This window comes from Halichoerus grypus, chromosome 2 (assembly GCF_964656455.1).
Source record: "Halichoerus grypus chromosome 2, mHalGry1.hap1.1, whole genome shotgun sequence".
NCBI classification, from domain to species: Eukaryota; Metazoa; Chordata; class Mammalia; order Carnivora; family Phocidae; genus Halichoerus; species Halichoerus grypus.
This window is the reverse complement of record NC_135713.1, coordinates 186,503,508-186,518,961: the sequence shown is the minus strand read 5'-3', so window position 1 is coordinate 186,518,961 and position 15,454 is coordinate 186,503,508. Positions and strand designations below refer to the sequence as shown.

The 15,454-nt window shown below is 49.0% G+C and overlaps 1 protein-coding gene across 3 annotated transcripts in view; it reads right to left on the bottom strand.

Moving 5' to 3' along the window:
• Positions 1 to 9,546, bottom strand: part of SOCS7 (suppressor of cytokine signaling 7) — a 31,619-nt gene extending 22,073 nt beyond the window's left edge. For all 3 annotated transcript variants that reach the window (XM_078065643.1, XM_078065644.1, XM_078065645.1), the window contains exons 1-2: positions 8,567 to 9,546; positions 1,673 to 1,737 (exon numbers count right to left, since the gene is read on the bottom strand). In XM_078065643.1, the coding sequence (XP_077921769.1) occupies positions 1,673 to 1,737; positions 8,567 to 9,531 (1,030 nt within the window). In that variant the 5' untranslated portion in view covers positions 9,532 to 9,546. The remainder of the gene's footprint in view (positions 1 to 1,672; positions 1,738 to 8,566) is intronic.
• Positions 9,547 to 15,454: the final 5,908 nt, after the last annotated feature.

Sequence of the window (15,454 nt, the reverse complement as noted above, 5' to 3'; positions counted from 1 at the left end):
GGGTCCTGGGATCGAGCCCCGCATCGGGTTCCCTGCTCTGCGGGAAGCCTGCTTCTCCCTCTCCCACTCCCTCTGCTTGTGTTCCCTCTCTCGCTGTGTCTCTCTCTGTCAAAATAAAATAAAAAATAAAAAAAAAGAGAGAGAGAGAGAGAGAGAAAGAAAGAAAAAAAAGAAAGCTCTACTAAAAGTCATCAGTGGAAGCTCTGGGAAGCTGGGCCCAGACTCATCACATAGCTTAGTAACTGAGAGCCTAGCAGCCCAGAGCAATGCAGTGAGCCCAGACAAGTGAGTTTCCTGAAGGGTCAGAGATCTGGATGATAGGTATATCACTTATTTATTTTTTTTTAAGATTTTATTTATTATTTGAGAGAGAGAGAGAGAGAGCATGAGCGGGGGTAGGGGCAGAGGGAGAAGGAGAAGCAGACTCCCCGCTGCGCAGGGAGCCCGATGTGGGGCTTGATCCCAGAACCCTGAGATCATGACATGAGCTGAAGGCAGATGCTTAACTGACTGAACCAGCCACGCGCCCCTAGGTATAGTACTCAAGTAAAACATGTAATTAAAAAAAAAAAAGATGTAATTCAAGAGAGCTCAGGCTGTCTGAAACAGGAACACCAAACCTGAAAGTACAAATGTGGGTGAGCGTTCCTTACTTTAAAGAGGAAACAATTATTAACGAGAAAGACACGCTGCTACAGGACAGGATTCTTTAATTCTGGGCTGCGGGTAAGAACAGAGGCCTCCCTCTCCACCTGTGCCTATTACAGACACCAACTCACTTCTTCTGACACCTCACAGCGGTCTATGCAGTAACGGGGGTCCCACTAGCCTGCTGAACATCTTCTGGACATGTCCATTCCTAAATCATAATTCTTCCTGTCATCTTTTCGAGGGATACAACCTCCAAAGGAGTTTGAAGTTAGGAATTTTTGGTTGGGCCACAAACAATGAGGAGTACTCCGTTCCCGAGACTGGAGGCAGAGTGCTAAAGACCTTCTCTACCACTTACTTAAGCAGGAGCTCCATATAGGACTGACAAACAAAAAGGCTCCCTATCTGAACAAGATCCCCATTAAGGAGAAGGCAGATGCCCAAAGGATATTCAACCACTTTCCTACTTGAGCAACTGTGTTCCCTGCTGCAATAGGAAAGACTTAAATTAGACACAGTGAAGAACTCTAACAGCTGCAAGAACTCCTGGCCCCTAAAATGGGTAAGACAAGAGCTCACATAATCCCCTTTGCCCAAAGTCTTTAAAAATAGACCAGATAATCGTGGATCATGTTTATTAGATCATCCATGAACTCCCTTGGAAGTAGGGACAGGAACTGTATGACTTCTAGAGAGTCCTTTGTGCACTCTGAGCCTATAAATTTGTAATTCCTACTTTTAATTTATACGTGATGGCCCTGAACGAAGCACTGCGCACCTGCCAGGGCTATCTAATTACCAGCAAGCAGTCTCTATCTCCAACTATAAAGCCTCCAAAGTCAAGAACACATTCCACACCATAAAAATAGCCTCACCCCAACCCCAGCGGGCATGGAATGAAGGAAGTGGCTGCAGGCCCGCCAGAAGCTCGCTCTGCGGTGCATCTGCAAGTGTCCCTGGACAGGTCTCAGAACACTCCTGCTTTCAGAGGTCAGAAGAAAAAGAGAGCGATCACCCTTACCTGTGAACAGGGGGCTGAAGGAGACCGGAGAAAAGGCACTTTGAGTTCTTGTCAACCTGGGTTTCCTAGGGGGTGAGAGAGCACACAGAGAATATAAGGGAGGATGGGGGAATGAACACATACACATTTAAGTCACTACGACACTCAATTCTAGATGCACTGAAAAACCAAGCAAATTCCTAGTCACTGTCAACAACACTTTTGTAATACAGCCTAAAATTTAAAGGGGGAGAATGAAATAATTCAGGCAATTTCTTAAATAGATTTGGCTACAAAGTTCAGCCTACAAAGCCATGAGAAATCCCTTTGGATCTCTCCACACCCAGCATAATGGAAGAGTAAAACACCTTGAGTGGTAATTAGCAAGTCCATTTCTAGAGGAAGGAAGTCAGATGCAAGGCTGATTTTCATAAGAGAGCCAAGAAAATGGCTCTTGACCTGAGCAGGTGTCCTATCGGAGCAAACACTTTCCCTATGGCCCTGCCCCAAGGTGCAGGAGGTCCCAAAGGGAACCAGGGAATAGATTTGGACTTGAGAATGGCATAAGAAGCACAGGCAATGTTCAACCACTAAGATCCCTGATTTCTACACAAATGCCCTGAGCCATGGTACAAAGCCATCAGCTAACAAGGGGGCCCCCTCAGGTTAAGGCCTCTGCCCGGCTCCCAAAGAAAATGGCCCTTCCCCTCTCTGAGTGGCCAGTCACATGGCTCTCCCCATGACTTCTTGATCCTGCTCCGGGGAGCCAGCTGGAAAACCTAGATCTCCTGTGAAAAGATACACCAAAGGTAACTTCACTTTGTACCAATTTCAACTGGCTTTTCAGTGAGAAATGAAAGAAATCCAAAAGACTCTGACAAAGACTTTCTGGCCAGAAATGTGCTAAGCTCAAAAACCTCACCTCAGGATGACTGAATTGACTACAAGGGAAAGAACTTGCAGAAGTGATAAAAATATGCTCTATCTGCACTGTGGCAGAGCTTATGTGACTGTATATCCTTGCCAAAATTAACAGAACTGGACACCTAAAAAAAAAAAAAAGGTGAATTTTAAGCGGTCGTAAATTATACCTCAACAAACCAGACTTAAAAAAGAAAAAGGAAAAAACCCACGAATTGAATGCCTGACTCTAGGCCTTATACCCGGCTCACCTTCCAAAATTACTCTCACCCAAAGGACTAAATAAAACTTCAAAGGCACCAACAGAGAAGCTGCACAGAAAAGCCAAAATGAAACCCTATTTAAATTATTTGACTTTGGAAGATCTTTACGCATTTGTTTTAACACAGACGTCTAAGCTTCTCGAGACTCCCTTCAAACAGAATTTCAAAACCATATTGTGAAGACCTTACTCAGAAACAGCCAAGACGCTGGATTCCTATCCCACACTCCCTCTGCAACCTCCTCGATGCCGAGACTCCTCATCTAACGATGGCGCTCTGTGTACCTGCCCCACCCAAGGCACACACCGGAGACAGGGCTGCACCAAAACACGACACAACCACCCAGACTCCTCTGTTTATGAAAGTTGACCCTGACCGTCTGCAGCTTAGTTCCGACCCTCCAGGGGGCTGGAATGGAAAGTTAATTCTGCTGGACATGAACTTTAAGACTGAAGAGCTTCCAAGCTGATTTTTATTTGATAACTTGTGGGTACAACATTAAACCCAGCAAGTAGAAACCTAAAGCACTGGCCTCTCAGAGGGTTCACACCTCAGCCATTTGGCCGTTTGCCTCTTTTCAAAGGAAGCTGCGTTACTCTGCCATCTGCCCATGCTGGGGACGAGGCTCCTCAGTGCCAAGCGCTGAAGAACGGCAGTACCCAAATGCACACATCTTGCGGGGGCTCATCTTCTCCCCCACCCCCGGCATTCTGCAGAAGAAAATCATAGTTTCTAGGATCTAGAAAAAGAAATACATCAGAATCTGAACACAGGCAGAGCCATTTGAGAGCCCTGGGATGGCTTTTTCTGGCAAATAAGGGGGCCTCGGGGCTGGAAGCTTGAAGAGGTAGAAGGTCTAGGGGGCTGATAGGCTAATAATAAAAATAAGTGCTTCCTTCTCTCTTCAGGTAGACGCTGTCTAACTAAAAATCCAAAGCAGTTTCTGTCTCAAGGATCCTGAGAGCATTCTAATGGCAGTCATTCATGAAAAGACCAATCTAGACAACTATAAAAAACAAAGCAAGGGAACAATTAACATAAAATCGAGGATGGTGGTTACGTGGGGGAGGGAAGAGATGTAATCAGGAAGCAACACACAGGGATCTTCAAAGATACTGATAACATCCTATTTGCTAAGCTTAGTGGTGGGTACCCAAGTATGCAATTCATTATTATTAGAGTACATACACTTTATGTATCTCCTTTTGTAGACATGAAGCATTTAAAACGATAAAAGCCCATCTAAGCTGGATGTGCCGTTTTGGGAAAACAACATGAATGATTCAGCTCCGGTAACATTTTTAACTAACCCTTCCATACTACATTCCCATGTTATTTTATTCCTCCCCAGATCATCCTGACAAGCATTAGGGTGCAAAGTTAAGTCATTTTAACTCTGCCAGTGGGCCACTTGCATCTTAGCGGCAGAAGGACTTGAGAGGTAGGGTGGGGTAGGATCTGGTGGGCTACACCTCAGGTGGCAGAAAGGGACAGAGGCAGCAGAAGACCTGAGGCAAAGGTCTTCTTTGGGGCTAGCAGTCCTTTGTGTCAGCTACACCACTGCTTCTGCTACAGATGACAAACAGAACGCCTCTGTCCACTGCCACTCTGCAAATGACTAACTGGACGGCAACAGATCCGTGGGATAACATGGGTTACAAGCATTAGACTAGATGGGCCGACAACACCTTGATAAAACCACTGGCCACTTTTCAAATTCCTTGAAACCTAAAACATAAACCATGAAATAACGATGTCCTCCCTCTCCCTTGTCCATAAACCCCATCTACTGATGTCCTAAGACTTAAACATGTCCTCTTCTACAGTAACTCCCAAACTCGGATGTCCAAATGCCAGGTTTGATGGCCACAATTTACCTCTGCGCCTGCCAGAGCACACAGTGCCAAGTCAGCCAGCCCGTGCCATTTCCAACACGTCATAAGCCAGTGTCTGTTCATGTGCTGCAGGCACAAAAACCATGTGTTCATTTGTAGTTCCAATACACAGACATCTGTGCAGCAAGGTCAGATCCAAAACTCCATCATCTGCCAACTGAAGAACCTATGGAGGGAACTTCCGGGGAAAAGCCAAGAGGTGTGGTCCAACGTCTAAAACCGTGGAATGATTTTAGCAGGGAAAATGTTAAGGAGTGAAAGACACAGGCTCGAATGGACAGAGATTTCTGAAGTTAGGTTGCTCATTCCAAAAGATAAGATGCCAACCACAATCACTTTGTGGCACGAGAGTTGAAAAGATCCATGGAGTATGGACCCAAAACCCAAACCCAAAGTCAGAACTTCCTCAGCACACACCACAAAATCATCTTGTTCTCAGCATGTCAGGCTATTTCTCAAACAGATTCCCTGAGACCTGAAGACCCGAGGAAACAGAAAAGGCTTTCTCCTGTCTGCCGGGTCTGTCCACGACAGCAGGGCCCCAGACTAATGCCAAGGCAGCCTGCCTCTCTTTCCAGAATTTTATCTTTTTTCCAAACAAATAGGAAACCACTACAGAACTGTTCTCCATTTTCCCACCTCACAATTACGAAGACTGCCAGTAATAATCTCAACTGTTAACTCGGAAAAAACAAACCTTGAAAAATGAACAAGGTACCCATTTCCAACCATGTATGTATTATGTGATGATTTTATTTTATTTTATTTTATTTTTATTTTTTAAAGATTTTATTTATTTATCTGACAGAGATAGACACAGGGAGAGAGGGAACACAAGCAGGGGGAGTGGGAGAGGGAGAAACAGGCTTCCCGCCGAGCAGGGAGCCCGACGCGGGGCTCGATCCCAGGACCCTGGGATCATGACCTGAGCAGAAGGCAGATGCTTAACCGACTGAGCCACCCAGGCGCCCCTCATGTGATGATTTTAAAAGGTTAGATCAAATGCTATTTCTCAGCAAATACAAAGGAAGACAATCATTTCAACATATGTGGAAAAGACAAGGGAACTTCACTGGTTTTCCTGAAATAGCAATTCTATATCACACCGAGGCCCCCAGGCATCAAGCCCAGCTCTTTGAATTCCAACATATGTGTGTTACAAGGCCTAGCCCAGCTCTCCAGAACAGAAACCTGATTAGCCGATGGGCCCATTTCTTCCTTCACTTGAAAAGGGTTCTCTAAGCTAATTCACACGAGACTTAAGACTCAGTATATCCAGGCAGGTCCATTTAGGACTCTAAAGCATCTGAAAGGAACTAAAGGTTTGCTTCATGTTAAAATATGGAAACTATCAAGCCTTATAAAATGACGGCAGGAGGTACTTTCTAGTGATAGCTGTGGGAAGGGCAGATGTGGAAAAGGGCAAAGAGAACCATACCCAGAGGTTACTGAAAAGCCCCAAATTATACAGCAAAGATTGCAGAGACTTGTAATTAACTCCAACTAACAATAAGAAGGGAGGTCATATACCTTCTGGCAAAAGACTGACATTTCTCACAGCCTCCAGGTCCTTACCAATCAAAACAAGAAAACAACCTAAAATTCCAAACTCATCCTTCTTCCCAACAGGGCGGACTTAGGAGGTGCAGATCCATAGAAATCACAACTACCCTAGCCAGACTTACCAAGTTTCTCACAGCTGCAAGGCTGCCAACAAGACTGGCACGTAGTAAGCTGTGGAAAAGCTAGCAAGCAAATCTAGCAGCACCAAATTCTAAGCATTAAAAAAAAATTACCAGTTCAATCTTATTCCTTCTCCTCCAAAAGCACAAAATATTCCATCTCAATTTCTCTTGTCTTCATTCAATTCCTACAAGGACAGGAACAAGACAAGAATCACTCCCATTTTACAGATGGAAAAAAAAGAGGAAGCACAAAGAAGACAAAATTGGCCTACATTCCACAGATGCTGGAGTTGTAAGCAGAATCTAGATGTTCATGTTCTCTGTGCAACACACTGCCTCCTAATAGCAGTCAGCCAAACGTTCATACACAAATACCTAGCTCTTCTCCAATTCATCAGAAAAAGCCCTTGGACCAAAAAATGTAATTCTCCAGTGCCCTGAACTAAGCTTCCTTGCAGAGCTACAGCCCAATTTGCTCTGCAGCAGAAATCTGTATTGTGCTCAGTGTGAGGGTTGGTAAAAGAGCAGCCAATGACCATTAAATTCTGCTTCCAAAGGCAAAAAACCGTATAATGTTATATGCCTTTTCCTCTTCCTAATCTATTAGACGTAGCAGCTAATTTCACGCCACACCTCATATTTGGCGTCTCTGGAATCTTAGACCAAGTCCTGGTCAATATGGAACAAAGGCAAGACAAACCACAAGAAAATTAGCAGTCTATCCTATGTCATTACCCACAGATTCAATCCTGCCCTCCCCCCATCTGATGAAAATTTCATTTATACTGGTAAGTGGAGCATCGAATGCAGAGCCTACAATAAAAATGCTGTTTCGGCAGCCACACATGTTTTAAGACCTGAGCTCCCAGCATAAGTTCACTGGGAAGCAAAGGCAGAAACATAGGTCTACCTGAGGGGGCAACACACATCAACCTACTGATTTCTTTAGGGAATTTGGGTTGGGTCTGATTCCCAAGATGATACCCTGGCACAACTGTTCAGAAAGGGCAGCTAAGTCAAAATTGACCCACACTTTCCTCTTGGGGGCATGCAAACTCCCCTGAAAGGAGAGGTCCAAGGATGAGTGGTTCCCAGTCGAGGTCATACTTCAGGGTCATGCGGGAAGCTTTGTGGAAATTCAAACTCTTGGGCCCTCAGACATACTGATCTTTTCCCAAAGCTCCCCACGTGATTCTGGTACACAGTAAAGTTCTCAAATCTACTGGTCTACCCGTTCTTCAGCCTTGGGTTGTGGTTCCAGTGTGCCTCAAGAATCCACCATATGAGCTGCACCAAAACCAATTCCAATCTTTGTTCAGAATCCACTGGGCAGTGCAAACCACAATGGCAGTTACCACAAGGGAAGTCTCACTTCTTGACACAAAAGTTGACAGCTTTTTAAACTAACATACAGACCTAACACTGGATGCCAGAGTGCTGTCCACCCTTCAGAAATGCAGAGAAAAAAAAAAATCGACGTCCAAGTTTGGAATATTCATCAACTGGCCTAGAACTCACGGACCCATGTCTATACCTCACGCTTAGAATACTCACATGGGCTTGAGAGCAAACTATTTTCTATTCTCCCAGACGGTGGTCAGCACACAGGCTTGAGATACCAAGTGTATCTAAGAAACCAACCAGGAAAGCATTAACATGTTGAATAGAGATACCCAAACAATTGCTGGCCTACAACTGCACGTGTGTCACATCATCTGTAGGCATGAGTGTGAAAGGGGTGGGGTAAACAGAAAGAATAATAAGCAAAATGGTTACAACACCAACTTTTTGCCCCAAAGACCAAACATTTCCAGCAACCTCCCTACCAGATATAATGGTAGACAGACACCTTGGAAAACTTTAAAAGCCAGGCCAGGGTGGGGGGTGGGAGGATGGTTTCAAATCATCTCCCAACTGGAGGGATGCTAACCAGCTGAGAAATGTCACCGGAGTGAACTTCCTAAGAGTGAAAACTGTTCCCCCAATTAGCTCTGACCGAATGGGCGATGTCACCACCTTTAGCCCTAAGTCTCTGTGCCTCCTTACGAAAAGCACATCCTAAGAACTGTCAGAAGCATGTTCGCAGCAGAATAAAAGGGAAATGAAACAAGACAAGGAAGTTTTGTCAGTGAGCCCCCCGGCCAGTCTCACCTCCCCGCGTCCAGCTCCCGGCCCGCAGAGCCTCCCATGTCTGTCAGGCTCGCAGCAGAAGTAGCCAGCTCTCCAGAAGGCCTCTTGCCGGCCCCATCCCCACCGCCGGAGCCGCCGTTGCAGCTCTTCGTGCGAAAGAGGCGACTGAGGCGGATTTTGAGGGAGCCCTTCCGAGAAGGGCCCGCCAGTGGCCGGAGGGGCCCGGGAGGAGGCGGGGGCGGGGGCGGGGGCTGCGGCTCCCCTCTACCCAAGCGCCCTGGGGGGACCAAGTCCTGCATCGGGAAGGGCACCGGGGGTAATTCAGGACCCGGGGGCTGCAGCAGGAGCCGGCCGCCCCCTCCTCCTCCGCGGCCCGGGCTGCTGAGCTCCTCTTCCGAGCAGCTGTTAGTCTCCAGGCTCTCGGCCTCCGACTCCAAGCCCTCCAGGACCAGCAGCGCGTCGCTCGTCTCCGTGGGGTCCTCCCCGGCCTGCGGGGCGGCAGCAGGCGGCTGGGGCTGCGGAGGGGGCGGCTGCGGGGGGCACGGGCACGGGCAGCAACCCCCACCGACCGTCTTGACCCCTGGCGCCGCCGGCTGCCCGAGCCCCAGAGCCGCCAACTGCGCCTCCAGTCCAGCCGCCGGGCCCCAGGTCCGCTCGAGCGCCAACCCCGGCGGCAGGGCCTTGGGGTCCAGGGCACAGCGGTGCCGGGGACACAGCAGTTCCGAGGGTCCCGGCTCCGGGGCCGCCTCCGCGTCCTCCTCCTCCGGCGGCCGACCCACGTTGCGGAACACCATCAGCTGCGGCGGCCGGGAGCCCCGCGGACCGGGCCGCGCGAGGAAGGGTGGCGGCGGGGGGCCATGGCCCGGGGGCGGCGGCGGCGGGCCTGGCTCGGGGGCCGCCTCTCCATAGCCGAGCAGGCGGCTCAGGACGCGGTACGAAGCGGCCGCCGCCGCCGCCTCGCCATCCCGGAGCTCGGCCCCCTGCATCGGGGAGAGGGAGGGAGGGCGGGCGGCTGGGAGCCGGGCTGGGGTGGGGACTAGGCCGGGCCCCGCCGGAGCCCCGCCCGCCGCGGCCCCCGGAGCGACAGCGCTAACGGCCGCCGCGGCCTCTGCCTCATAGAGGGGGGCGGGGGGCGCGCGGAGCCCAGCGCGAGCCCAGGCCGCGCGCCGCCGCCGCCGCCGAGGACCGCCCCCGGATGGCGTCACTTCCGGGAGGCTGTGACCACGCCCCCTCCCCAGGGCGTGCTCGCGCTGGCCTCGGCGGAGCGTGACGTTAAGTGCAGCCCAGGCCGCTATTGGCGGTGGGCGGCTTCTCGCCTGGCCGTTGGTCCCCTGGCCCGACCCTTGCTTTTTACTTCCCGGGCGCTGAGGCCGAAGCCGCCCCTCCCCGGTGCGGGGGGAACGGCCGTGGAAAGCCTGGTTTGGTCCTGGCCGAGAGAGCGGCCGGCCTCTGGGAGTACCTGTGATGTGGTCCCGCCTGTGCCGCTTGCGAGGTGTGACCGTGACCGAGTCATTTCTTCATTGACTAACTGTATCCCCGCTGGCTTCCAGTGAATGTTTGTGGAATGACACATGAATAATGTGTGTTCTAGAGCCAGTGCTGTGCTGATAAATGTTGAACAGCTGGCTCTCTGGGGGAAGAGGGCATTACATGCATATATATATATATGTACATAAGTTTATCATGAATTTTACTGATGTAAAGGTTGTATAGCACACAATTTACAAATGATAACAATAGTATACGATTGCAAATTCTATATAACCAATTAATTCTCAAGAATCCTTTCATTGGCTTTGGTCAAACCCTTGTATGGGTAGCCAACCTGTGGTTTCAGTTGACCAAGGAATCGCAGCATGAAATGTTGGTTGATGTTTTCCTCAATGTCAGTGTAAGAGGAAAATGAAAAAAATAAAGACGGTCTTAACTGGCAATTATGGGAGTGACTTGCTTGCTGAATCAGAAAACAGTTTTCAAATACTGAAAGAATATTCCCTTAATTTTGGGGGCGCCTGGGTGGCTCAGTCGGTTAAGCATCTGCCTTCCGCTCAGGTGATGATCCCAGGGTCCTGAGATGGAGCCCACCTTGGGGCTCTTTGCTGGTTGGGGAGTCTGTTTCTCCCTCTCCCTCTGCACCCTCTCCCCACCCCTGCTTGTGTGCTCTCTCTCCCTCCCCCCTCTCTCAAATAAATGAATAAAATATTTTTAAAAAGATTTCCTTAATTTTTGTGCTATTCACAATGTAATGGCTACAGGCATAACACATTAAATTTAAATCTGAATTACTAACTTTCCCTCCATCACTTTCTTAAATCTAGATAATCGACAAAACACTAAATCAAGGCCCTGATTTGTAGCATTTGCTGATATCCATGGTGTAAATACTCCCACCATGGCTGATTTCAATTTTCAGAACACAGAGTTACTGAACACGGAGTTAGAAAGAGATGAGCAGTAGCATACCCTTATGTAATAGTTTCATCATGCAGCTACGATAACAACCCCAGGAACATAGGTAAACAGTAATAGTAAAATTATTAGAAAGTGATGAGTTTTGAAAATATATTACCTTTATTTTAAACATTTAATTATAAGTGTGCATAATTTAATTTTGAATAGTGGCTGTGTTTCACAACTGGCTTGCAAAATTCCTGAAATTTTAACAGTTGACTTTCACAGTCCTGTATGAGCCAGCTTCACAGCATCTTCATACCTCAGTTTTCTCATCTGCAAAATAGGAATAAAGATGACTGCTTCACTTACTTGCAGACATGCTGTGAAGATCAAATAAGAGAAAGCTTGCTGTGTAGAGGATACTGGACTGGAGGGGAGGGAGAGGACTGGACTGGAGACAGCAGGCCGGGAGATCAGTTAGGAAACTATTGTAATTGGCCCCTGAGAGATGTCGAGGGATGCAAGAGATAAGGAGGAAGGATCAGCCAGCAGAACTTAGCAACTTTGTACCTGAGGGTGCACTGGAGTGAGGAGGGTATGAGTCCTGGAGCCAGAGAGAGCTTTTTAAAATGAAAATTTGTCGGGGCACCTGGCTGGCTCAGTCCGAAGAGTTTGCGACTCTTTATCTCAGGGTCATGAGTTCAAGCCCCATGTTGTGTGTAGAGATTACTTAAAAATAAAATTAAAATTGGGGTGCCTGTGTGACTCAGATGGTTAAGTGTCTGCCTTCGGCTCAGGTCGTGATCCCAGGGTCCCAGGATCGAGCCCCACGTTGGGCTCCTGGCTCAGCGGGGCACCTGCTTCTCCCTCTCCCTCTGCCTCTTCCCCTGCTCATGCTCTCTTTCTCTCTTTCTCTCTCTCTGTATCTCTGTGTCTCAAATGAGTAAATAAAATCTTAAAAAAATTAAAATAAAAAAATAATAACATGGAAATTTGTCTATAACCCGTGATTATAACCCTTCGTGGTTTCCCATTGTTCTTAGGCTGAAGAGAAAACCCCTTAAGGAGGCCTATGGGGTCCTGTGTGATCTGACCCCTGCTTCCGTCTGGCCTCATTCCCCACCAACCTTCACTTTGTTCTCCCGCCCCTGCAGTTCCGCTAGCCCTGTGTGAGGCTCACACACATATGGCCATTACATAAGCTATTCCCTTTTCTTGAAAGGCTTTTTCCTTCTCTTTTTGCTTAGTAAACTCCTACTCATCCTTAAGTTGAACTCACTCCTCACTACCTCGGGGAAATCTCTCTGCCTGGGTCCTTCCTTCTCTCCACCTAGCTCCCAGACCGCTCTTTTGTCACACTGACGAAACAGCTGTGATTTTTCATCTCTCCGTGGGGTTATTTGATCAAAATCTGTCTTCCCTACTAAGCTGTAAACTCCACAAGGGCAGGAGCCAGGTTGGCTTTTTGCCCATCATGGACTCTTCCCCATACCAGAGACGCTGCAGGGCACAGAGTGAACCATGGAAATATAAGCGTGGGATGGTTGTTCAACCTCATGCTTTGCAAGGGGCTCCTGATACAAACTCATGTCTAGTTCTGCACGGCACACCATCTTTCCTTGCCCGTGAAGAAACGGACGCTCAGAGAGTTATTTACCTAAGGTCACACAATTCGAAAAGGTACAGTGGAATTCAAAACCACCCACTCTCCTTCAGCTCCCTGGCAGGTGTCACTCAGATTTCTGGAGAAAAGAAGAGAAATTGCTGTAGGATCACAGAACACCGGAGGCTTTAGAAGACCCCCCAAGATGCCTGGTTGTCTCTGGAAAACCTCCCTAGCCCATGAATGCCAAGGTCTGTGGCTCTGCAGCGCCCTCTGCTGTCCAGCTACTTTCTTGGCCTGGGAGGGAAGCTATGTCCCCACCTGGCGTGTCCCCATCTGGGGTATTTCCACTGCTCCAGAGCACACAGAGGCACAGGACAACACACAGAAGCTCTTTCAAAGGCAGGGCAAGGAATACTGCCTTTCTCCCTTTCCTTAAAGGTCCAGGCCTGTAGCCCAGGTCCTGGGAAAAAGCACTGAAAATTCACCTTCAAGCAAAGGAAGTGTTATCTTGGGATTTGTGTGTATTTGTTGAACAGGTCTTGTGTCTACGCCTATCTCTTTCACTGAGGCCCATCTAGGTGGTCCCTGAAGAGGTAGGACCCTAGTTTCAAAGGTTTGAGAAGAAAAACCCAGAGAACTGAAACCGGTCCTGAGGTCACTTAGTCATTCAGCAATGGCCTAGGCCTCGGGACTGCAGTGATGAGGGAGATAGGGACCGTCCTTGCCCCTCTGGAGCTCGCCAGCTACTTTGAGTCCTAATCACACCATTTCCCGGATGGATGACCAAGAACAAATAATCTAGTATCTTTGCACCTGTGTTTTATTGGCAAAAAATAGTTCAGTAATAATCCCCCCCAGGGGCTTTTGTGGGGGTTAAATGAACACTTACACAGAAATGCTAAAACATGACACAAACATTAGTAGTTATTATTATGAAAAGCTTCTTGGGGGACCAAAACAATTATTATTGTGTCTTCATACAATGTGTTTATGGCCCTCCACTAACAGTGACCAGTAAGGCCAAGAGCTTGGAATGAGTGTCTTTTCCCCTCCATCCCTCTCTCTTAGCACACAGAATCACAGAGGCTGAGGAGAGAGCTATGCATGCGTCATAGAGGTCTGACTCCGCTCATCGGCTTCATGGCTTTGAGAAGGTCAGCTGCGCCGGCCTGCAGTTTTAGTTTTGGTTTCCTTTTCTATCGGAGAAAGGCCTGGGCTAGAGGCCCTTCCAGTTCTGCCATCACAGGGGTTCTGCTGGGGGGCTGCCCTCAAGCCCCTCCTCTCCCTCCCACTCTGACGTTCCCACTTAGGATCCAACGCAGAATTGTTTGCAGAGCCCACCGGTAAAGGAAGGGGAGTTTCTAGAAACCACCACCCATCCCTTCCTGCATACAGTCAGTGCTCTGGGACATCAAAGGTTTAAGGGAGTGGGCAGAGCAAGAGAGGAAGAAGCCAAGAGACAGCTTGTGTATGTGGGGCCAGCTCTCTGGGGGGTGGGGAGCACAGCAGTGATGTAAGACAGCAGGAAGAGGAAGGCAGGAGCGTTGTTCTATGGCTACCTGCAAGAATCCACACCCTGCTGGGGCGCCTGGGGGGCTTGGTCCGTTAAACATCTGCCTTTGCCTCTGGTTGTGATCCCGGGGTCCTGGGATGGAGCCCTGGGTCGGGCTCCCTGCTCGGCGGGGAGTCTGCTGCTCCCTCTGCCTCTGCCCCGACCTGCCGCTTGTACCTCTCTCTCTCTCTTTGTCCCAAATGATAAATGGAATCTTTAAAAAAAAAAAAAGGGGGGGGGGCGCCTGGGTGGCTCAGTCGTTAAGCGTCTGCCTTCGGCTCAGGTCATGGTCCCAGGGTCCTGGGATCGAGCCCCGTATCGGGCTCCCGGCTCAGCGGGAAGCTTGCTTCTCCCTCTCCCACTCCCCCTGCTTGTGTTCCCTCTCTCGCTGTGTGTCTCTCTGTCAAATAAATAAATAAAATCTTTAAAAAAAAAAAAAGAACCCACACCTTCTGGATCCAAGGAAGTGCTAACTCGATTCCCCCAACCACCAGTTATCGTGTCCAGCTAAGGGAAGTTGTGGGGGTAAGAAAACCAGGAAGAGCAAGAGAGATTAGGCACCTTTTTGTGAAGAAAGGAAGAGAGGATTTAGGATGACAAAATGAAGGTGGAAGAAGCAGAAGCAAAACTTTGTTCACTCTCTTCTTCCTGTCGCCATTACACACGCACACACGCGCGCACACCCCCCCACTGGCTGTGGTTGTTAACTGTGTGGTGCTGGAGCAGACAGGCTCCCCTGGGTGGGGAGGTGAAGACCGGTTGGAGGCTCCCGCTCTGTCATGAACGACAGTGACAGTGTGATCCTAGGGGGAGTCCTTCTACCTCTCGGGGCCTTGATTCACACCTCTGTAACGAGGCTTGAATAACAGGGTCATGGGAGTTTGATGGGGGCCAGTGTGGAGAGTCAGAGCTCAAACAGCGTTTGAGTCTCAACTTAAAGTGAGCTATGTGATCTCGGGTGCATCTCTGAGCCTCAGTGCCTGCATCTGTGAAATGGGGATAAGAATATTGACCTTCCGCACATGCTTGTGGGGAAGATTCATTGAGATAACGCACACGAGAAACACTTGATAAACTGCCACAGTTTGTATGGAGACTGGCTGTGGTTATATTAGGCTCTCTTCCCCACCCTCGCCACCCCAAATCTCAAATTGCAGTTCGGCAGCACTGTGTCGGGGGGTCCAGGCGGCCAGAGCAGCTTGCCAGGAGCTACAGCTCGGCCCTTTATCATGCCCGTCGCAATTGCTGCCAGGAGGCTGAGTGGAGCAGAGGGGTGGAGAGAGGGGCACAAGCTCATCTGCGGTTGCTATGACGCCCCATCCTGGATTTGCCCATCTCTCCTAATGGAGCGAAGGGC